The 23629-nt window shown below is 42.6% G+C and overlaps 2 protein-coding genes and 1 long non-coding RNA gene across 10 annotated transcripts; 2 read left to right on the top strand and 1 right to left on the bottom strand.

The window, feature by feature from the left end:
* Nucleotides 1-2859: 2859 nt before the first annotated feature.
* On the top strand, nt 2860-7077 carry LOC119280710 (bifunctional aspartate aminotransferase and glutamate/aspartate-prephenate aminotransferase-like). Its single transcript, XM_037561471.1, has 10 exons — nt 2860-3020; nt 3121-3328; nt 3808-3901; nt 3996-4099; nt 4894-5142; nt 5247-5360; nt 5643-5726; nt 6177-6347; nt 6422-6535; nt 6627-7077. Exons 1-10 carry the CDS (start codon nt 2917-2919, stop codon nt 6768-6770), a joined length of 1386 nt encoding a protein of 461 aa, XP_037417368.1. The 5' UTR covers nt 2860-2916; the 3' UTR covers nt 6771-7077.
* A 4360-nt stretch (nt 7078-11437) lies between these two features.
* On the bottom strand, nt 11438-13571 carry LOC119280697. Its single transcript, XM_037561466.1, has 2 exons — nt 13329-13571; nt 11438-12018 (listed from the first exon to the last, which is right to left on the bottom strand). Exon 2 carries the CDS (start codon nt 11987-11989, stop codon nt 11696-11698), a length of 294 nt encoding a protein of 97 aa, XP_037417363.1. The 5' UTR covers nt 11990-12018; nt 13329-13571; the 3' UTR covers nt 11438-11695.
* A 1768-nt stretch (nt 13572-15339) lies between these two features.
* On the top strand, nt 15340-21362 carry LOC119280666. 8 transcript variants are annotated; one of them, XR_005138148.1, is made up of 8 exons: nt 15340-16723; nt 17196-18090; nt 18197-18239; nt 18371-18500; nt 18870-19214; nt 19286-19761; nt 20006-20147; nt 20231-21362. It is a non-coding gene; the product is annotated as an uncharacterized LOC119280666 (long non-coding RNA). The 8 variants fall into 8 exon arrangements; XR_005138143.1 differs by having other exon boundaries at nt 17196-18500; nt 19286-19479; nt 19558-19607; nt 19702-19761; XR_005138130.1 differs by having other exon boundaries at nt 17196-17272; nt 17812-18500.
* Nucleotides 21363-23629: the final 2267 nt, after the last annotated feature.

The raw sequence follows: 23629 nt of genomic DNA, 5'->3' as shown, positions 1-23629 counted from the left end.
GCCCCCTCCTAGGGAGTCCGAATAGGACAAGGAGGAGGGGCGCGGCCCCCCTTTCCCTCTCCCTCTCCCTCTCCTTCCTTTTCCCTCCGATGAAGAAAGGAAAGGGGGGCGAATCCTACTAGGACTAGGAGTCCTAGTAGGACTCCCCCTTGGCGCACCCCCTCCCGGCCGGCCGGCCGCCTCCTCCTCCCCTCCTTTATATACGGGGGCTGGGGCACCCCAAAGGGAGACCAATAGTTCTCTTAGCCGTGTGCGGTACCCCCTCCACCGTTTATTCCTCCGGTCATAGCGTCGTAGTGCTTAGGCGAAGCCCTGCACGGATCACATCACCATCACCGTCACCACGCCGTCATGCTGACGGAACTCTCCCTCGCCCCTCAGATGGATCAAGAGTTCAAGGGACGTCATCGAGCTGAATGTGTGCTGAACTCGGAGGTGCCGTATGTTCGGTACTAAGATCGGTTGGATCATGAAGACGTTCGACTACATCAACCGCATTAACCTAACGCTTCCTCTTTCGGTCTACGAGGGTACGTGGACACACTCTCCCCCTCTCGTTGCTATGCATCTCCTAGATAGATCTTGCGTGATCGTAGGAAAATTCTGAAATTGCATGTTACGTTCCCCGACAGGGGGGGGCGCCCCTACCTTGTCACCTCCTCGGGACACCTCTGACCTAGCCATTTGCCCTATATATTCACATATATTCCAGAACCACCAGGAGCATCCACGAAAACACTTTTCCACCGCCGCAACCTTCTGTTCCCCTGAGATCCCATCTTGGGGCCTTTTCCGGCATCCTACCGGAGGGGGATTCGATCACGGAGGGCATCTACATCAACCCTACTGCCCTTCTGATGAAACGTGAGTAGTTTACATCAGACCTACGGGTCCATAGCTAGTAGCTAGATGGCTTCTTCTCTCTCTTTGATTCTCAATACCATGTTCTCCTCGATGTTCTTGGAGATCTATCTGATGTAATATTCTTTTGCAGTGTGTTTGTCAAGATTCGATGAATTGTGGATTTATGATCAGCTTATCTATGAATATTATTTGAATCTTCTCTGAATTCTTTATGCATGATTTGATATCTTTGTATTTCTCTTCGAATTATCGACTTGGTTTGGCCAACTAGATTGGTTTTTCTTGCAAGGAGATGTGCTTAGCTTTGGGTTCCATCTTGCGTGATTTCACCTAGTGACAAAGTAGGGGTAGCGAGACACGTATTGAATTGTTGCCATCGAGGATAAAAAGATGGGGTTTATATTATATTGCATGAGTTTATTCCTCTACATCATGTCATCTTACTTAAGGCGTTACTCCGTTCTTTATGAACTTAATACTCTAGATGCATGCTGGATAGCGGTTGATGTGTGGAGTAATAGTAGTAGATGCAAGCAGGAGTCGGTCTACTTGACACGGACGTGATTGCATAATCATTGCCTTGGATATCGTCCTAACTTTGCGCTTTTCTATCAATTGTTCGACAATAATTTGTTCACACATCATATTATTTACCTTCATGAGAGAAGCCTCTTGTGAAACCTATGGTCCTCAGGTCTATTTTCCATCATATTAGTTTCCGATATAATATTTTACAATCTTTTATTTTCAGATCTATAAACCAAAAGACCCAAAAATATTTGATCTTTTATTTATCTATCTCTATCAGATCTCACATTTGCAAGTGACCGTGAAGGGATTGACAGCCCCTTTAACGCGTTGGGTGCAAGTGTTTGATTGTTTGTACAGGTATTGGTGATTCGCGCGTTCTTCTCCTACTGGATTGATACCTTGGTTCTTAACCGAGAGAAATACTTATCTCTATTGTGCTGCATCACCCTTTCTTTTTTAAGGAAAAAAAACAACGCAAACTCAAGAAGTAGCACTCACCGCCAATGAAGACGGGGGATGGTGAGAGAAGGGGTGGAGGGAACGAGGAAGGGGTCTCGATAAGTCTCTTGTTGAGTTTCCGGACCCACGTTACATCTACACACCTGTTGCTCGAACCTAGCTTTGCAACACAAAGTTACACCGAGGTTCAGACAGAATTTTTTAAGAGTGTTGTTTAGTGTACTTTACTTTTTTAGCTTTGCACTAATAATTTAGACAACTGTGTTGATCTCTTCATAAACAAGGTAGATATAAACAAATTGAACCAATAATAGTTCGTTCTCTCACGTTTCGTCACATGTGTTCGTCAACAAAGAATATGTACATTAAATTGATTACGAGATAATTGAACAACTAATTACTCGACTTCTCAGAACAATTTAGCATACCACAATTATACAAAAAAGCTCGATGCTAAACACACTTGCAAAGATTATGAATGATATATTACGACTACACCGTGGGCCATAGAGCTTACATGTCTGTCATTAATCTAGTATATGCATTTTAAAAAACTGGGGTAACATATGACCCACTTTTAGAACTTAGTGAAAAATAATTTTTATAAGTCTATTTTTTGCGAATAGTTCATGTATTGGGTGTAGTCACAACTACTGTAGCTTCCGCATTTTCTCATCTTTACACATGTCAGAAATGATCAGTCTTTTTTTAATGAAATTTAACGTAGGTAAATTTCCACCCAATACCTTTATACATGGAATTTTCCTAAGTTTTTGAAACTAAGCATGATTTTCTTTCCTAAGTTTTGAAACTTAGAAATACGATTTTTCACTACATTCCGAAAGTGAATTCATCCGATATAACTTTCGTCATTGATCACGTTGACAGCCAACAACCATCTTTTCTTTTCTTTTTGACAGCAGCCAACCCCAAGCAGCAGGCCCGCAAAACTCCGGTCGCCGCCCACCTACCCCCACCCCCACCTTCCCCTCGCCGCCCCCCCAAAATATAACCTGAAGAACCTGCAACTTCACGCACCAGCAAGGTAAACAGACAGCTCCAATGGCGTTCTCCTCCCTCTCCACCCCGTCCTCCTCGCCCCCCTCCTCGTCCTTCACCCTCCCCACCAAGCCCTCCCCGGGCGCAGGCTCCCTCTCCTTCTCCAGGTGAGTCGCGGCGGCCCCTCCGCAGCTCTGCCCATCCCGATTCATCTGTCCGCTGCCGTTGGGGGTAAAGATTTGATTTTGCTTGCTTCTCTGGTTGCAGGGCGTCCGCGGGGAGGTTCAGGATGGCGGCGGTGAGGGCGCAGGCGGAGGCGGTGGACACGTCCATCAGCCCGCGGGTGAGCGCGCTGCGGCCGTCCAAGACCATGGCCATCACCGACATGGCCAGCGCGCTGCGGCAGGCCGGGGTGCCCGTCATCGGACTCGCCGCTGGGGAGCCCGACTTCGACACGCCGGCGGTGATCGCGGAGGTGACCGCCGTTCTTGTTATTTATTTATTTTTGCAATGGGAAACGGGGAGGAAATCAAGTAACTGTCCTCCGCCCCGTTCCTGGTGCCTGGATCGCGGAATGATTTGGATCTTAGCGACATGACTTGGATCGCGAACGATAGCAGTCAAATTACCAGTCAGATTAACTGTATTGAGCGACAAAAGAGATTGTTAGCTCGCTTCAAATTCCCCTTTGTCTCATTGAAACTTAATACAGTAGACTTCAGAGTAATGCATTCTACAGGCACGCCTGCTGTTCTTGTACTATCATTTCCCTCTTACATATAATACTAGTAGGCTTCAGAGTAGCAAAATTGGATTCATTCAGCATTCAAATTTTGCCAGCCGGAGTAGCAAAATTTAATGCATTCTGAATCCAATTTTCCTCTTATATAATACAGTAGCAGACTTCAGAGTAGTAAAATTGGATTCAGCATTTAAATTTTGTTTTTCGCCCAGGCTGGGATAAATGCAATCAGGGATGGGTCTACAAGGTACACACCTAATGCAGGGACTATGGAGCTGAGGAAAGCCATCTGCAACAAGCTTCAGGGTGCGTGCGCCCGGATCAATTTCTTGTTTGCAGAATATTCAGATTGGATAAGTAGTCTAATTGACTTCCTTGTTGTTTGGTTATCGATATGCAGAGGAGAATGGTCTAACCTACAGCCCAGATCAGGTGCTAGTGAGCAATGGAGCTAAGCAGTGCATTACACAAGCTGTTCTTGCTGTCTGCTCACCTGGTGATGAGGTAAAGTTATCATCTCTGCACACTGCAATTTGTTAGGAGAAATATATTTCATAAAGTGCCATACCATGAAAATAGCAGCACCAAGTGCTTATCCTGCAGTCATTTTGTCGTTCCCAGCCCATAAAAGTTAGCGGATTGCTTCATTCTTTTTTTGTTAAACCGCAAATATTGTTTGGGTCTTCCATGCCTTGTCATTATTGTGTCTCCTTATTGTTTGTGTGATCCTATCTCTACTGAGCCATTTAGATAAAATGCCCTTACCAATGTAATAGTAATATTTTATGTATGATCCTATCTTATAAATTTCTGTTTTGTCACATTCTTTGTAGTTTGTCACTTCCTTTTGGCTCCTTGATATTGTAAAGAGCTTTGTAATAATTTTGGGATACCTGATGACGCGAGAGTAGTTGGTCACTTTTATTTGGGTTGTTGCGGCACTGTCTGTGTTGTAAGTTGTAACACGACCATAAACTCTATTCCTCTTATTTAATGAATGAGTCAAATCTTTTGCCTCTCTTCAAAAATAGAATAAAATTTGGGGCTGTGTGTATCTTCGGATGCAGGGGCCAGGGGAGGTTTCTCTTCCATTATCTGAAAAACTAATCTTTTATTTTAGAAAATATCCCTGCAGGTTACAAGCCTAACTGATTGCTTGATTTTTCTTATTTGAACTGCAGATATTTATAGCTTAATCTGGAGTAAACAAGCCATATAATTATATCATCTTACTATTCTTAGCACTGCATTGATTTGCACCCCATTCTTTGAAAATGTTGAGTTTTATCTTATTTTAGGTTTTGATACCAGCACCATTTTGGGTCAGCTATCCTGAAATGGCTAGGTTGGCTGGTGCAACACCAGTGATCCTCCCGACAAGCATATCAGACAATTTCCTGCTAAAGCCAGAGTCACTTGCCTCAGTGATCACTGAAAAATCAAGGCTCTTGATTCTATGCTCTCCATCTAATCCAACAGGCTCTGTGTATCCTAAGGAGCTGCTTGAGGAGATTGCTGCTATAGTCAAGAAGTATCCTAGGCTCCTGGTCTGCACTTTGACCTTTTGTATGTTATTCAGATTATTCAAGATCTTTTGTGTCAGCAGTTCATCACTATTTTTGATGTGTCGTGCTTTTAACCATTTTTGCAGGTTCTATCTGATGAGATCTATGAGCATATTATCTATCATCCTGCTAAACACACAAGCTTTGCTGCATTACCTGGAATGTATGACCGAACATTAACTGTAAATGGATTTTCTAAGGTAACACGGTTGTTTTTATTTTATTCTCTCTTTGTGATGATGAATGCAATAAATAACAATTTTGTGGAACATAACCCACATATTATTAGATCAAGTATTCGTCAATGCTTGGATTTGAGTAATCAAAATATGCCTTGCATAAAGAAGAGGAGGGAGTATAAATTTAGGTGTTCTTTCAATTAAGACTTGATAACTGAAGAAACAGATGTCCATGTTCTCTAGATATGCATGATCTAGCTCAAGTTGGAATATCTTGATATTTACTGAACAAAATTTTTATAGGCTTTTGCTATGACTGGCTGGCGACTTGGATACTTAGCTGCCCCTAAACATTTTGTCTCAGCTTGTGGAAAGATCCAAAGCCAGGTGAGTATTTGTCTCTCTTTTCTTTCATCTGAATCATTTTGTGCTACTATATCTGCTATAGAATGTTGCAACTTCCTAATTCCCTATTTTAGTTATCACCCCCTTTTTTTCTTTGCTGATGGTTAGAAAGGTAGGCCCAGCTCACCAGAGATCCTAAGTTTGTCTTTACATTCTTAATTCAGCAACACTGTACCCGAAAGTGCTCAATTCACTGGTAGTAGGGTGCAGCCCTGAGTCTCTAAATTATTTAAACATCAGCCACCATTAGGTCCAGTACCACCATCTTTACTTACTGTAATTAATATAAAGATAGCAATCATAGTCTTGCAGAACTTATTTTGATCCCCAATGATGACAGTTCCTGATGATGTTGTAGAAATTGGCTCACATATATCCAGTCTTGAATTTTTTTTTAATTGTCCTGATAATAGTGAGTTGTTTACTACACAGTACACATCTGGTGCCAGTAGTATATCGCAGAAGGCAGGGCTTGCAGCCTTGAACCTTGGTTATGCCGGCGGTGAAGCAGTTTCAACCATGGTCAAAGCATTCCAGGAGCGCCGGGATTACCTTGTAAGAAGTTTCAGGGAACTGCCAGGGGTAAAAATATCAGAACCTCAGGTAAGCCTCTCGACTGCGACGCGACTATGTGACATATCTATATCAGGAAGGTAGCTAAGCTTCGCAATTTTCAGGGTGCTTTCTATTTGTTCCTCGACTTCAGCTCCTACTACGGATCCGAGGTAGAGGGTTTTGGCACTATCAAGGACTCTGAGACCCTCTGCATGTTCCTGCTAGAGAAAGCACAGGTGACGGTTACACCCATTTCGAGTGCGTCAGTCGACATAAACAAGATCAATGGGTAGGTGGGTATCTAAGGTGTTTTCTCTTGCATCACAGGTCGCGCTTGTCCCTGGAGATGCATTTGGAGATGACAAGGGCATTCGTATCTCCTACGCTGCTGCACTGTCAACGCTACAATCTGCGATGGAGAAGATAAAAGACGCAATGGCTCTGCTCAAGGCCCCTGCCGCGGTTCAATAAAAAATAGCGTGCTGAAGGCATCTTCGCCAGCATTATATTAAAAGCATGCCCATTGGGAAAATAGGAAAACATGCCATTGTTGTACAACAGATAGTTCACCATTTTCTTGGTTGTGAACTTGCGAGCGATTTGCTTTGTTTCAAACTTTTCATTTGGTGTAATGTAATTGTCTTTACCTGCAGGTCAGAAATGAAAATAATATGTTGCTTCGACAACCTAAGATGGGAAATAATTGATGTTCACTGATTTGGGTGGAAAAGACCTTGTAAATCATTTATGGAGAAGTACTTAACATCCTTGCTTTTCAGCATTTTATCAATGAAAATATAGCATGCTGATGAATTTTTACGCAAGTTTTGTGCACAAGAGAAATAGCTGATACAATTGACCACTGCAGTGTTATCATGTGGCAAAGAAATGCCAACCGCAACGCATGAAAATCCCAGTGGCCATTTTCCCAGCAATTATACGAAATTAGATATTTCATAATACGAAATATGTATCTGGCACACGGGAGTTTTTCTGCAAAACTATCTACCGCATCCAGCGCTGTACGATTTGCATCAAGCGGTCAACGCTTCTTTTCCGCAAACACCCGCGCGTCGGCTGCGCGCTGCTCCTTCCGCGCAAGACGCGCGTGGACTTTTCTGCCGCTGCTCCATGTGCAGCTCCTCCCGTGCATGGCGCATGGGCTCCATGCGTTTTTTTTAGGGTGCTCCATGCGCTTGCTGCTATTTGTTGTTCCTGCCACTGTTCCATACGCGATCTGCTGCTGTTTACTAGCTAGGTTAGGGTAGCTAGGCTAGCTGATGTCTGCTAATTAGGCTAGTTACTAGCTAGAGTAGCAGCGAGTGTTGTTGCTATTTCATGCTAGTAGCCGATGCAATCTACTAGCTTCTATGCACTCTTCTTCCATTTTTTTGGTAAATTAAAAGAAAAAAAGCTACAAAAAGAATGAAGTTTTTGTCAGATACACATCTCTCTCGCAATAAACTGTCTTTCGACGATGTTTTCTACTTTGATCCTGACAACTTCGATACCATCACGGTATTAATTTTGACCCGAAAAAAGGTTGTTTGATCTAGAGGAAAAAAGTTTTTGAAAGATACTTAGATAAATTTTGTGTAAATAAGATGGTATTTTAAGCACGGCGGACCTGATAACTTACCTACAAACACATATATTAAGTTTCTAAAAAAAAGATACCCCAGTAACTTTATGTGAAAATAGCATGGTGATATACAAAACACATATATGATAATTTGCATACAAACATTGCGGTAAGATTTACCGGGGAAGGGTAAATTCTGTTTAAATAACATGGTAATAAGCACCATACAAACACCATGGTAACTTTTGCACCGGAAACAAAAGTTATTGAAAATATATCATCGATATATTATGTGAAAATAGAACGGTAATATATGAACCACATACCCGATAACTTCTGTACAAACATCATGGTAACTTTTGCACCGGAAACAAAAGTTATTGAAAATATATCATCGATATATTATGTGAAAATAGAACGGTAATATATGAACCACATACCCGATAACTTCTGTACAAACATCATGGTAACTTTAACCAAGGGGGGAAATTTGTTGAAAAACATACCCCCTTGGTAATTTATGTGAAAATAACATGGTAATATATGTATCACATACCCGATAATTTACGTACAAATAACGCCATAACTTTTGACTAAGGAGGGAAAGTTGTTGAAGAACATATTGTCGTGGGAGTAAGTCAACAGTAGAATAGGGGGTACATAGGAGGAGGCAAGATCCTAGCTACGGCAAGGTTGTACATGCAAGATTTACGAGTTTATGCCCTTCTTAGAAGAAGTAATAGCCCTACGTCTCGGTGCCCGGAGGCTTGGTCGACTGGTTTATGCTGAGAGTTACAGGGGGTGCGAACCCTTGTGCCAGTGAAGGGGGGTGGCTTATATAGAGTGCGCCCGGATCCCAGCCAGCCCATGTTACAAAGGGTTCAATGTACATTAAGATAGAGCGTTACTGATAACGCCAGCAATAAAGGAGTATAAAAATGATCTTTAAGTCTACAGAGTGATTGCCTGACCGTTGCCATTCCGAGTGACGTTAAGCCTTCTCTACTCCGAGTGATTTCATGTATTGTCGAGTGACTCATTCTCTTGGTCGAATGGAATTGGGGTATCCGAGTGAGGTTGAAGGTCGAGTGGATTACACTCCTCGATAACTCAGTCGGTTTCTCTTCTTGTGCTTTGAATGCCTTTGACTCCAGGGCAGTGTCCTTGGGTAGGGCGTCTAGGTCAGGCCCATGACCCTACCCTAGGTACATGTTATCGTCACATACGCCGGTAACTTATGTGAAAATAGCACGGTAATATGTGAACCAAATACCTGATAATTTATGTACAAACGCCACGATAACTTTCACCAAAGAGCGGACAAAGTTATTGAAAAATATACCCTCGATAATTTTTGTGAAAATAGCACAGTAATATACGAAATGCATACCCGATAATTTACGTACAAACACCGCGGTAACTTTGACCAAGGCAAAAAAAAATATTGAAAACTATACCACTGGTAACTTATGTGAAACGACTAATGTATGGGCACACCAAATGGTTTTTGCAAAATGACCGAACGCATTGGCTGTCGTCTGATTGACGATCGTACATACCGCAATCCCCATCGCTAATTTCGATGCCTCGCCCTAATGAATCCATAAATATGACAAAAAACGAACAGAGCGGGAGTCAAACCCCGCGCCCACAGGTTTTGGGCTAGCTGAGACAACCATCTAGGCATGCACTATGTTGTGATTGGGTACTGTTTTATGTAGCTTTTGTAAGTAAGGACTGAGAGCCTGAGATGACAATAGGACGCGGTAAAAGGCATTTCTTTTTCTTTCCAATTTTGAGCTTTGGCGATTTATCTCCTAGTCCCATTGTTTTTCCCATGTAGAGAATACATAACTAGGCTATACCTTGTTTTGTTGTTGTGTTCTATAAATAAGGTCAAGCCCGCAAACCTGATAGCATGATAACTTCTATGAAAATAGCATGGTAATGTACGCATCGTGGACTTGATAACTAACGTACAAACGACGTGGTAAATTTGGCTCGGGGAAAATTGTTTCAAAGCATCTGTGCGGTAACTTCTATGAAAATAATATGATAATTTACGCATCACGGAGTTGATAACTCAAATACATACCCCATGATAAGTTTTTGACCGGGAATAAAGTTGTTGGAGACATACCTCCTGATAACTTTTGTGTGAATAACACGGTAATATACGCACCATGGACCCGATGACTTACATACAATAACTTCTGTTCAAATAGAAATGATAATACATCCAATAATTTTTCTGTAAATAGCATGATAATTTTTGATAAATTGCGTAGAAACACGATGATAACTTTCACTCGAGGAGAAAAGTTCTTGATAACATAACGTTGTAACTCTTTATGTACATTTACATGGTGATTTATGCACCACAAACATGATGACTTAGATATATATAAGACACCATGGTAACTTTGACCGAGGAAAACAAGTTGTTGAAATACTCCCAATAACTTCTGTGTAAATAGTAGTGATGCTATTCATCACCCAAGGTGTACAAAAAGTTATTTTTCATCCGAGGTAATCTTACGATCACTTCATAATTAAATTACATTTGAAATTCAAATAGTTACATTCCTATTGATTCACTACTTAAAAATTGACATAAGAAAATAAAAATATAGGTCATAAGATAAGAAAATTTGCAGTTTATGTGTATTTTAGTCTATGTTTTTACGTTTGTAATTATACATAAAATAAAATATTTTTTACGGCGATTATATATTTTCTTACGGTTCTTTTTTATGTCGGAAATAAGAAAAACTTACGGAACGTAAAATTATGGTGCATTGATGGTAAAATAGAGGGGGGTGAAGAATAACTATTCCTCACCCAGGGTGACGAATAGCGCGACCCGTGTAAATAGTATGGTAATATATGCGCCACACACATGATAACTTAGGTACAAAACACGTGGTAACATTTGACCCTGGGGAAAAATTGTGAAAAATATTCATCGGTTATGTTTGTGTAGATGACATGATAATATATGCACCGGAGACCTGATAATTTACACATGGTAACTTCTTAACATAGGAAATAAATTGTTGAAAGCAAACCCTTAAATAACTACTGTGTAAATGTCATGATAATAATATGCACCAGCCGTGAAGTGGTATATATTTTTAGAATATGAATAGAAACTGTGTGTTGGCTAGTTGGTTATTGTGCTTTGTGTAAGCCCTGCAGCATCAAACAAGGAGGGCTTGGGTATGAATCACATCAGCCGCCTTTTCCCTCATTTTCTTACCCTACTTTTCTTTCTGAAGAAAGGTAAGAAAAAACTAACAGGAAAAAACGTGGGGAAGTGGGAGGCTAATGGGATGAGTGAAAAAAATTTGGGAACGCCAAAAAAACGGTGGTGGGAAAAAATACTGTTCGAGAGAACGTGGGAGATGCGAGGCCAACAGGGACGAGAGAAAATTTCGGAATCGAACGCACTCGGGCCTCCTTATACGGATCGAGCGAGCTGGGCCTCGCTGGCAGGATCAGTTGGTATTTTTGTAATATGTCACACGGTTGACAAATATCACAGTCCTTCATAATATACAGGAAGTACAGGATAGCATATCCACTTTTAGAAATAGGAAAAATACCCTAAAATTTATTCTATCTACACAGGTTGGCCTTCATATGTTACCAAGCCACAAACTGCTCATGAGAAGTGAGCATAGACCGATAGTCTCAACTGAAAAGTACTGATAGACATAGAGTATACTAGCAAAAAAATGTACACCAAATTGATGGAGTCTCCTCCTGAATAAGTAAGAGTGCGGAATCCAACTGGGAACAGCTGACGCCTAATCTAGTTTGCAACGACGGCTTCATCAAAGTTCCAGTCTCTGACAAGGTCCCTGGACACAGCACGGCTTCGTTGAAGGCGAGGAGTGCCCTCGGTGCCTTGACCAGCCGCTATGGATGGAAAGGGGGTCACCTTTGATGTCCCAACACTAGCAGATCCAGCCGGCGTTACTCTCCGAGTTAAGCAGGAAACAACAGCTCCACATCGGTTGTCCTCCTCTGAACTCGACACCGAGTAGCTTCTAAGAGAGTGTGAGGGGCTGTTCATGCCATGGCATACGAGACAAGCAAGACTCATGATTATTGTCTAGCTGAAACTGCCAGTAACTGCAATGGAATGAACAATAGTTAGAAAATGTGAAATGAAAAATCATAATCTGTTTCAACTTACATCATGGTCAAAACCTTGAGTGACTAGTGCTACAAAGCAACACCCAGAGTTTCATTAGAAAGTAGAAATATCTTATCAACGCGGCACCAAGAAAGTAAGAAACAATCAACCCCAACAAAATTTCCAGGCATTTTAAACAGTCATAATCTCGCTACATAGAAAAGGACGACTTATAACAACACTATATATTGCTTCAGTACTAACTAATGAGGAATCAAACATACAGCGTTAGTTAGAAGCTTAATTTATACTGTACTAAAAGAAAAAGGCTAACACGTTATCACATAACAGGTATCATGCTACACCATGGATTATGGCGAGTAGTATAAGTCCCTGTTGCATCTAATCATTCATGGGAAGATAGTTGGCCCATAACAGAAAACCGAAAAGAACCATGTTCAGGGCTCATATTTCTGAGAGCACATCTAGCACAAAAAACATGGGAGGCAAAAAATAAAAAAGGAACTAACACATCTGATCTGCATGTATGCCCTGGCAGGACTGCAGTACTATCGTCTAGATATGTTACTGATCCAACATACAATGTTAGGGTGCAGAATAATTCAAACCAGCTACCAGAATGCCAATGGATATGTCCATGAACACAAACAATCAGGACTTTCTCAGAGAGAAAAAAACACCAAAGACTTCAGTATTATTGCAAAGGAAACGTCATAAGCAACTATTGAGCTGTATATTCCAAGATGAAACACAGAACAGGTAAATGCAAATCGATTTCTTCATTCTTTGAGCAGACAGGCAGGCTTTGAAACATAAACATGACGCTACGATACTACTCAAACAGATGATCTACAAGTCTACAACAAACAGATGATTTATAAAGCATAAACTGCATTGATATGGGAAGCACCTCTATAACCATCTCCCTAATTCTCATTAAGCTGAAGCTACGAACACTATGAAGTGACATACTTTTGCACGGATACGAGGATGATATACGGAACCAAAGGTCCAAATCAAAAAGTAATCCACAACCTAAAGAAACAAAAGGCACCGTACTCATTTGCTTCAATTATATAGCTATAAAGACACGGCAAAAGGGCGACTTTTATTAGTCTAAACAGGACCCCTTTCCTACGGGCAGAATCATAGCAGCAAGACATGGACAGGTCTCCCAAACCAATCGTAAGAGCAGGGGCAGATCTGCCGGGTGCGCACCGCTGCACCCAGAAATTCTGGAGGCCGGCGGGGTTTGACTAATCACTGGATGAAACCAAGCTCATACCTCAAAGGCTCAATGACCGGAGACTGCGGACGAGGTGGAGACAGCAGGAACGCGATCTCGCGATGCGGAGATCGGGAGCGGTGATGACGGCGACGCGCGTGAGAGGCCTTGGGGTGGGGGTGGGGGGGTTGAAAGCGTCGGCCGGGACGGTAGGCTGCGATGGCGCGGCGGCGGCTGTAGGGCAGGCGATGCGGAGGCCGTGCTGGGTTGGATTGGCAGAGGTCAGAGGGACTCGAGGAGGAAGATGCAAGAAAGGTACGGGCAAAAGGAGATAAGAAGATATTTTTCTTTACTGCTAATAGAGCAGTTCGTAGTCTCGCTTCCAGGGTTTTTTTCGTCCCACCACTTTCGTCCGGTTTTTTCGTAGGTTAACCGTCGTAGATTTTCTTCGTCGCCTCTCTCACTTCATCGGTTTATTTTCACTTCACCCTCTCACACAACGAAGAAAACTAAACGGATCAGAATTTTCCATACTGATGCAAATTATTTAGTAATGTCTTTATGTAAAAAAATCAATTACAATCAATCTCTAAAGATCAAATCTAAATTAATTAATCTTCATAACGTTTGTTTCCTTCCGAATCACGTCCATAACTTTCCTTTCTTATTTGGACAGAAACTGTTTGGTAGCAGAGATTAGAAAGCTTCCTATGAATATAGTAATAGGAAATATTCCTTTTCTTGATGATTCATTTTCATGCATGATGATAGTAAATTAGGCCAACATTCACCACTATTTATCAACGTCATCAATTGTATCCGTTCCTACCAGTTTTAAGGGAATCTGCTCGCTATGTCTTTTTTAAGGGGATCCGCTCGCTAAGTCGTCGTCGCACGTTATTTTCACAAGCAATTCCCCTAAAAAAAGGCGTGGGTATTGGTAGTTGAACGCCCGCTAGGTTTTCCGCCTGTCCCATCCTCGCGCTGTGCCGCCGCCACCCGCCGAATTTCCAGCCGCCCGAGCCCGTTAACTCGCCAGCCATCGGGTCGACTGCCCCCGCCCCAAACCCCCATCCCCGAGCACTAGCTATCGCCGCGTTGCCGCCCCAAGCTCCACGCCACCGGGAACGAATCAAGCGCCGTCTCGACACCGCCGTCGCCGGCCCAGCACCTCCAGCCTTGCATGGACAGCTTCAATGTGCAGTCTTCCTTGCTGCCTCACCTCCTGCCAGCGCATGCAGGGGCGGGGTTGGACGCGTGCGTGCTTGCTAGCTTGCTCTCCGTGCGTACGTACTTGCTCTACGTGCGTCGCACCAGCCAATGCGCATGATGCGTGTGTGCCTGCTTTTCTGTATGTGTATGCCAGCGTGATGTGTGTGTGCGTTGATGTGTGTATGATATAGATGGCCCGAGTGTGCGCATGCTGTGCTCTGCTCTCTGCTGATCTATGTGTTGGTGCTCCTGCTATATGTTCATACAATACAAATGGAATTTCTGTTAATCTTCTGACATGTTGAGTTGGTTCTCTCTGTCTTCTAAGGGGTGAATGCAAAGCAGTCTATTAAGCCAGGCACTATTGCTGAGCTAAATTGACAAAAAAATATTGGTAGCCATAGTTATAGTTTAAGCAGTAGCGAGTTGTCCGATATGTATAAAGAGCCCGTTGCAACTGAGTCCGTTGCTAAATTAAAAAAAAGATCGCCAGTGTCACTTGATATATATGAGAATATTAAATGTATTATTAACATGATTAATATTGAACTCTTAAAGTTAATGTGGCCCCGTTGCAACGCACGGGCGTTCTTCTAGTTTATCCTAATGTCTCAGTTGGTAGGTCGCGTTCCGGGTTTTATTTTCGTCCCACCTCACCCGGTTTTTTTTGTATTTTTTTGTACTTCCTCTCACCTCCCTCTCAGCCGTGAAAAACCAAAAAAAAAAAAACCCACCATCGAGTCCCGCCCCCGCCCCCACGCGCCCAACCTCCCGTCGCATCGAACTGACACGAACGAAAATTAACCAGGAAAAAAAAACCGGCGAAAATTAAGCAGCGAAAAAAAATCCTAAACCAATCGCCCGCACGTACGAGGGAGGTCTCCTGCCCTCGAGCGAGAAATAGTCGCACGCACGACTCTCTGCCCTCATTCGCCCGCCGCCGCCCTCCATCCCTTCGCCGCCGCCGCTCCATCCCTTCGCCGCCGCCCTCCCACATCAAAGCCGGCGCCGCTCCATCCCTTCGCCGCCGCCTCTCGATCTTCTGCCTAGGGTTCCCCGCCGCCGCTACCCCTCCCTCGAGCGTGGGCGGCCACCGGCGAAGGATGCCCGCTCCCCCTCCTCTCCGGCCAGACCGGTCTCCCCCCTAACCACAAAGTGGGCGCACGCGGTGCGGGCTCCGGCGAACGCGGCCGCACGCGATCCAGAGGCCCGGCGGCGCCCACATCCCTCGCCTCTCTGGTCACACGTCGCCTCCCTAACCACGAAGTGGGCGCACGCGGGGTGGGATCCGGCGAACGCGGCCACGCGCGATCCAGCGGCCTGGCGGCGCCCGCATCCCTCTCCTCTCCGATTGCATGTCTCCTCCCTTCCTACAAAGTGGGTGCACGCAGGGCGGCCACTCCGCCAACCGACTCCAGGAGCTCTGCTTTCGCAACGGCAACATCTACATCAAGCTCGGCCAGCACATCGCACAACTGGTACGGAAAGGAATTCCTAACTCTGTGAGGATACGCCTGAATTCACTTTGGATTCATCTGTGGTAAGATTGCATAATTTTGTGGCTGTGGAACAGCTGCTTGTTTGCTTGTACTACCACAGGTGTATGTGCAGACGATGAGGGCGCCGATGCTCAAGAGGTCGTCCGCGGAGTCATCAAGAAAGAGAATGGAGAATTGCCACAAACTCTTAGTTCCTTCATTGCATCACGGCATTGTCTTACACCTTTCTGAACTAACTTCGTTGTTGTATTGATTAGCAAAACCAAACAATCAGACTGAGTGTGCTTAGTTCAGTTGTTGGCCAACAGAGTATTCACCTTGAATCAGAACCTGGATTTATGCTCAGCTTGTTTTTAGCTTAGAAGAAACTCTGACATAAAATTTGGCTTTCCCCTATTCCCGTTGGTGTAGGTTTTTGCATAATTCTTCATTGTCCTGCTTGCAAGTGCTTTTCTTGTGCAAGTCCATGCGTCCACAACACATGATGGGAAAAAAGTTGCTGTCAAGATTGTTGTTATTATATAAGAAAAGACTGCAGTTCATTCGTTCACTTATGTTAAGTTTGAACTCTTCAATTATGACAGCAGAGTTCACCAGCATGTTGTCTGTCTTTCACTTTTTTGACCCCTGTTTTGGCTTACAGGTTCAACACGACCACTTGGTGGATACTTCTGTAATAGATATCACCACTGTGGATTTAGTACTGAATTCTCTTCATTATATTTTCCCTAATTTTGACTACAGGTAAAACCAGTCAATGGGTGCAACTGTTCTTTGTCTATTACCTTCTTCTCTCTCTCCCTCTTTTTAACATACCACCTCGAAAGCTTTTAGACTTATGCTAATTTTTAGAATTAGTTATGATAGAGAGAAGGACTCTGATCTGCATGCTTTGACTGATGGCATCTTACCGAAAAATGGCAGGTGGTAGTGTGATATTGTCGTGAATTTTGCTCTCTTCTTTTAATTAGCTTTAATATGAAATATCGCCATGCTTCTATGTAGGCAAGTATGTTAATTGGGTTGATGTGGAGCTAGAGAAACTTGAGAGGACATAGGAGGTGTTATTGGGAAGTGTGCTAAATTGTGTTTTTTAGGAAGACAATCATCTTATACTAAAACGGAAAGACTAAGCTCAATTCCATGTTTGAAGTCTTGTATACATAATGCTCTAATTCATACTGGACTGCTATTCCTGACATGGCAATGGTTTCAGGGTATTATTTGAGCTGATATGGAGGGACTACTTCAGATTTCATCCAGCAAAATATGGGAACTCTATTTTCTTACTAGGTAAATAAAATATAAATTTTTATCATTCTGAACTTTTGCCTTTCATGTATATTACCGAAAGGATGCACACATGTTTTTCTTCTAAAGAAATCTGCTGTGATCATTAATTCTGAAAGAAATCTGAATAATTGCCAGAGTGAGGAGGAAAAAGCAAGAAAATTCTGAACATTTTGGTCATGGTCTTGGAGGATGATTGCTGGTGCAGTGCTCACTCAGTGCTCTAATTTAGCTTATTCGAGCTGTAGGTCTAGATTAATTTTTATCTTAATTGGATGTCAAACGATGAATCAAACAGAGTTGGGGTTCATCCAGGCTACATAGGTCTGATTGTATTAGTGTCAGTTCCTTGAAGTCAAAGTACTACTATGATCGAAGATAAATACTTTTGAAGCGATCGCCAAAGTGATAGAAGACAAAATACAAATTAAATCTTAATGCGTACATGTTTTATTTGCTCCCATGTATTTGTTTGCATCGTGTATTTGTTTTACTTCAGAGATGTGCTCCCTTTGTTGTTGGCTGTCGAATTTGTGTTGCAGTTCATACCCACCACGTTCGTGTCTTCACCACTTCGTCCTCCAGCACAAACGCCAGAATGGAGCAAAAGCTGTGATTTGCCATGTCGGTAAACTGATCCAGCTCGCGGCCATGGGGTGCTATGTCCGCGCCGGAGAACTGATACAGCTCGCTGCCAGGGTGCCATCCCTCTTCTGGCGTGCCATAAAGCCCCTCGATCGAATCTCTGACTCAGCAAATCAAAATTGCCGACCCAGCCAATCTCGTCGGAACATCATCTAGCTTGCCGTGCTCCACTCACTGTAAGTTTGTGTCAGTTTACATGGCACTTATCTCTTCTGGCTCACAGACACCTTCAATGGACCTTTGCCACTGCTAACAGTCTGTATTGTACACTCCGGGACCAAGGCGATCGACATTTTCTTGGCTGGTCGATGGTGATTGCTCCCATGTCTGTTTTTTTGTTCTTTACAGAATTTGGTTCTATAATATCATCATTTAGTGAATTTTACCTACCTACACAAACATGATATGACATGCTATTGCCTGTTCTCTAAGGTAATGTATAAATTTGTTGCTTAGTTAGGAAGAGGTTGAATCGTGTTGGATTTGCAGCGAGAGGAAGCCTGTCAACATGATGAACAGGGTAGTTTTTACTGAGGGTAGCTCGGCAAGGAAGAGACGGGATGTTTGTCATTGACCTACTTTGAAAGTGAGTGTATTTACCTCATCTGGTCGTTGTTTCCTCGTGAATTAACTTTAGATGGGGGAGCTTGATCTCATAATGTCTACTCATCAAAAATTCCCGACTTCCTTTTTATTAGTAGCATCTTTCTTAACGAAAGGTTACAAATCTTGGTTAAATGGACTATTCAAGATGTTCTAAGGTTTAAATTACTTTGACTTGGACTTGTTAATGTCAGTTGAATAACATTTATTTTAATATTTTCCATGAGATGGCCCATCATTCTGAGTGTTATCTTGTTCTGTTATTAGTTAGAAGAATATATAGGGAAAGCAACTCATTTCCTCAATTAGACCTTATGTTATATCTAATTACTGGAAATAAAATGTTGTTCAGACGAAGGCTAAAACCGCAGTGGCAGACATGCTTACAAAATCTTGTGAAGATCGTTCTGCTGATGATGGTACTCTAACAGAATAAGAACAGTGGGAAAGAGAGCAAGCCAGCCTTGTTCGTTATTGAGAGGGGGAAGTTGAAATCTTACCAGATAAAGGGCGTTAAGTGGCTAATATCACAGTGGCAAAATGGGCTTAATGGGATACTGGGTGATCAAATGGGCCTTGGAAAAACAATTTAGACAATTGCATTTCTTGCTCATCTTAAAGGGAATGGTCTGTATCGTCCATACATGGTTATTGCTCTTCCTTCCACCCTGTCAAACTGGTTGAACGACACAATGAGGTAAAGCATCCAGAGTTGTCCTTCACTGTGCTTAGTTTGTTTGCTATCTTATGTGGAATACTTAATTTCAGGTTTGCTCCTTCTCTAAATGGTCTGATTTATCATGGAGATAAAGTGGCTCGGACAGAGCTAACGAGAAACTACATGCCCAAAACTGTTGGTCCTGGTTTTCCGATAATAATCACTTCATATCTGATGGCCATGTTTGATGCAAAGTTTCTTGCTAATTATAAGTGGAAGTCACATGATCTGAATTATTGCCCTTGTAAGCAAAAACTCAACATTTTATTCCTTTCTCTTGAGTGCATTCCTCATTATTTAATCATCGATGTCCATATGCTAGCTTCATGTTTCAGTCATAATTCCTTTCTCTTCGAGGGAATTTATGGCCAGGTGCGCTCATATACTTCTATCTTCTAAACATGCTTTCATATGAATGAGCTGAAGTCATTTCCTAGAAACTATGGTGCTTTTACTTTTTATTTAGGTTGCTTGACCAAGGTTGTTCAGTGATTGTGTGCACTCCACATGCATCGCCATTTATCGAGTAAGAAAAACATGATACTTTTCTGATTATTTTCACAAGTTATCAAAATGCATTATTTTACTGACCATCACAAGTTAACGAAATGCATTATTTTACCGTTTAAATGATGCTAATTGCCTAGGGTCTATAGTGTAGAATAATAGAATAATTTTCTACTTATTTATCTTGTGACGGTAGTTTTTGTATATAAGAAACTACAAAGATATAACCAAACCAACTTTCTTTATCAAAATTCATCTAATAGAGGACCCTATTGTGTGACAACATTGAGACACAACATGGAGCATTGCAACTGTCACAATGACATTGGAGGCAAGGGAATATTTTAACTCGGTGTTAAAAATATGAAAGGGAAAAAAGAGACGACATCACATATTATGACCATGGTATGTGTATTGTAGATTTTTAGAAATGCATAGCCAATATGTTGTTATGTCTTGACTTGTCCTTATGATTGAGTGCTTGTCAGGAAATTGCTACGGGACATAGCTCGGCAAGAAATGAATTTTATTATGTTGTTGTCATCAGATGGTACCTCGGTGAGTAAGTTGATGATAGCCTTCTAATCATGGGTGTCAAGTCCAATCAAATCTGGTTGAGGGCCATCTTATTGTGCTCAGATATGGAAAGAATCCGCAGCCGCTCCGTTGCTACTATTGTTGTCGGCACTTGATGCAGAGGGGTGAATGAAAGGAGAATGTGAATAAGGAAGAGTGCACGGCAAAGGAGTGGTCCATACCTTTTTTTATCACAATGAGGGAGTTAACCCACACTAGATCCATGATTTGTTGAATGGCGGTTGTCTGGTTTGAGCTGATAGACAGTTACCATGGAGAGCGAGGCGGTGTGGGGCACCTCGTGGATGACCTTGTCTATGCTTCATAACCAAAACATAATCTTCTTTTGGTTATTTCATTTTCTCTGGGATTTGTCCCCTTATGCTTCTCTTATTGCCTCAATAAAGTTTGGTGTTATGGCAACTCGCGGGCACATACCTTGACACGAGTCTTTTTTTATTTTAAAAGAGGCAAAAGGATCGCATGATATATATCATTTCATATAACTTGGCAGCAAAAACACACTGTGGTGGTCGCCCTCAGCTACAGCGATGTGCATTCCTTGGCACCGGGAATTGGGCTGGGACGTCGTGGAGAGGAGAGGAGGGGGCGGGCGACACAGTGGAGGGAAGGAGAGATGGCGGTGAGAGGAAGGTGTGGGATGAATGACATGGCGTCGAGGGAAGGCGGCAGCAAAAAGCCGTGGTGGGGAGAGATGGCGGCGTCGACACGGTGACGTGGAGAGCAGTCCGGGGGAATGAGATCTGCATGTGTCGTGCGGTGAGAGTGAGAGAGTGAACTGTTTTGTTTATTATAAGATGAGAAGAAAATATGTTGTCGTTTGTGTTTTTAGGGGAAAATATTTGTTTGCTGTGAGAGAAATATCACTTGCTCAAAGCGAGCAGCTGACAAATGAATATATATTGTATATGGGCTTATCTGATTTTTTCAAATATGTGTTTATATATTCCCTTTTGTAGATTGGAGATAAGAACTATGACTTCGGATGATGCTTTGAAAGTGTCAACTCACAAAGCTTTATGATGGGCGGCCTGAAAACTCATTGAAGTCTTATACAATTGGAAGAGATTTGTATAAATAATGGTTCTTCTGTAATACTTGTTGGATATGATAATATATAAGATGAATTTTCATATATGCTTATTTTTGCAGAGTATGAGAGAGATGAAGATGTATTATGTCAACATTCAAAAGGAATCCTTTGACAAAATTGCCGATGTGGTGTTGTTTGAAGGGGCCTAAAATTCGCCGAGTTATATACAATAATACATGTATATATGTGCAATCAGAATAAAAAATTAAAAGGCCCGTGGCAACGCACGGGCATTGTACTAGTTATATATAAACTACAAAAAATAAATATTTCAATAAAAATAAAATAAACTTTTAGCAGAAAAGAAAGAGTTAGTGTAGGCCCAAAACAGTCATAACAGGTTTTGGTGGAAATTTATGATCTCTTAGATTATATTTCCTTCATGAGTTTACGAAAATGGTAAATCCTGAATGTTTTGATTTGGACCGTAGCAAATTAAACATTTTTATAGCAATTTTAGTTGTCGAAGAGACAGACTTTTAATGGTCAATGGCGGACTAGCTCACTCATCCCTCTACCTAATGGTTTCTCTCTCTTGACTTTTCCTTCTAGCTTGTCATCTCCGCTAACTTGTTGATCATGGAGTTTTTGTAGTGTACTGACATTACTGTGCCAATTTGCCAAGTAGACGATGGGATTCGGGCAGGATTACCTATTCCCAGAACAATGCCGGGTTCCTAGTAAGGCTATAAGAGCCTTTTTAACTCAAAAGATTTTTGAAATACTCTTAAAGATTTTGTTGTTGCGAAGGTCATATATTAAGTATTACATGCACTTACAAACACATTAAAATAGAAAGATAAAATAACACTCAAAATTTTGGAGGTGCCGAAGTCATCTTGCTCCTACATCCATCGACGGCGCGTTCTGAGCATATCTTGATGCCGCCTCTGTTGGAAATATGCCCTAGAGGCAATAATAAAATGATTATTATTATATTTCCTTGTTCATGATAATTGTCTATTATTCATGCTATAATTGTGTTATTCAGAAATCATAATACATGTGTGAATACATAGACCATAACATGTCTCTAGTGAGCCTCTAGTTAACTAGCTCGTTGATCAACAGATAGTCATGGTTTCCTGATTATGGACATTGGATGACATTGATAACGGGATCACATCATTAGGAGAATGATGTGATGGACAAGACCAAATCCTAAGCATAACACAAAATCGTGTAGTTCGTTTGCTAGAGCTTTTCCAATGTCAAGTATCATTTCCTTAGACCATGAGATCGTGTAACTCCCGGATGCCGTAGGAGTGCTTTGGGTGTACCAAACGTCACAACGTAACTGGGTGACTATAAAGGTATACTACAGGTATCCCCGAAAGTATCTGTTGGGTTGACACGGATCGAGACTGGGATTTGTCACTCCGTATGACGGAGAGGTATCTCTGGGCCCACTCGGTAATGCATCATCACAATGAGCTCAATGTGACCAAGTGTTTGGTCACGGGATCATGCATTACGGTACGAGTAAAGTGACTTGCTGGTAACGAGATTGAACGAGGTATTGGGATACCGACGATCGAATCTCGGACAAGTAACGTACCGATTGACAAAGGGAATTGAATACGGGATTGATTGAATCCTCGACATCGTGGTTCATCCGATGAGATTATCGTGGAACATGTGGGAGCGAACATGGGTATCTAGATCCCGCTATTGGTTATTGACCGGAGAATCGTCTCGGTCATGTCTGCGTGTCTCCCGAACCCGTAGGATCTACACACTTAAGGTTCGGTGACACTAGGGTTGTAGAGATATTAGTATGCGGTAACCCGAAAGTTGTTCGGAGTCTCGGATGAGATCCCGGACGTCACGAGGAGTTCCGGAATGGTCCGGAGGTGAAGATTTATATATAGGAAGTCCAGTTTCGGCCATCGGGAAAGTTTCGGGGGTAATCGATATTGTACCGGGACCACCGAAAGGGTCCCGGGGGTCCACCGGGTGGGGCCACCTATCCCGGAGGGCCCCATGGGCTGAAGTGGGAGGGGAACCAGCCCCTGATGGGCTGGTGCGCCCCCCATGGGCCTCCCCCTGCGCCTAGGGTTGGAAACCCTAGGGGTGGGGGGCGCTCCACTTGGCTTGGGGGGCAAGTCCCCCTTGGCCGCCGCCCCCCTTGGAGATCCCATCTCCTAGGGCCGGCGCCCCCCCAGGGGCCCTATATATAGTGGGAGGGAGGGAGGGC

The sequence above is a fragment of the Triticum dicoccoides genome, chromosome 1A (assembly GCF_002162155.2).
Source record: "Triticum dicoccoides isolate Atlit2015 ecotype Zavitan chromosome 1A, WEW_v2.0, whole genome shotgun sequence".
NCBI classification, from domain to species: Eukaryota; Viridiplantae; Streptophyta; class Magnoliopsida; order Poales; family Poaceae; genus Triticum; species Triticum dicoccoides.
The sequence above is the reverse complement of the archived record's forward strand: the minus strand, read 5'-3'. Positions and strand labels throughout refer to the sequence as shown.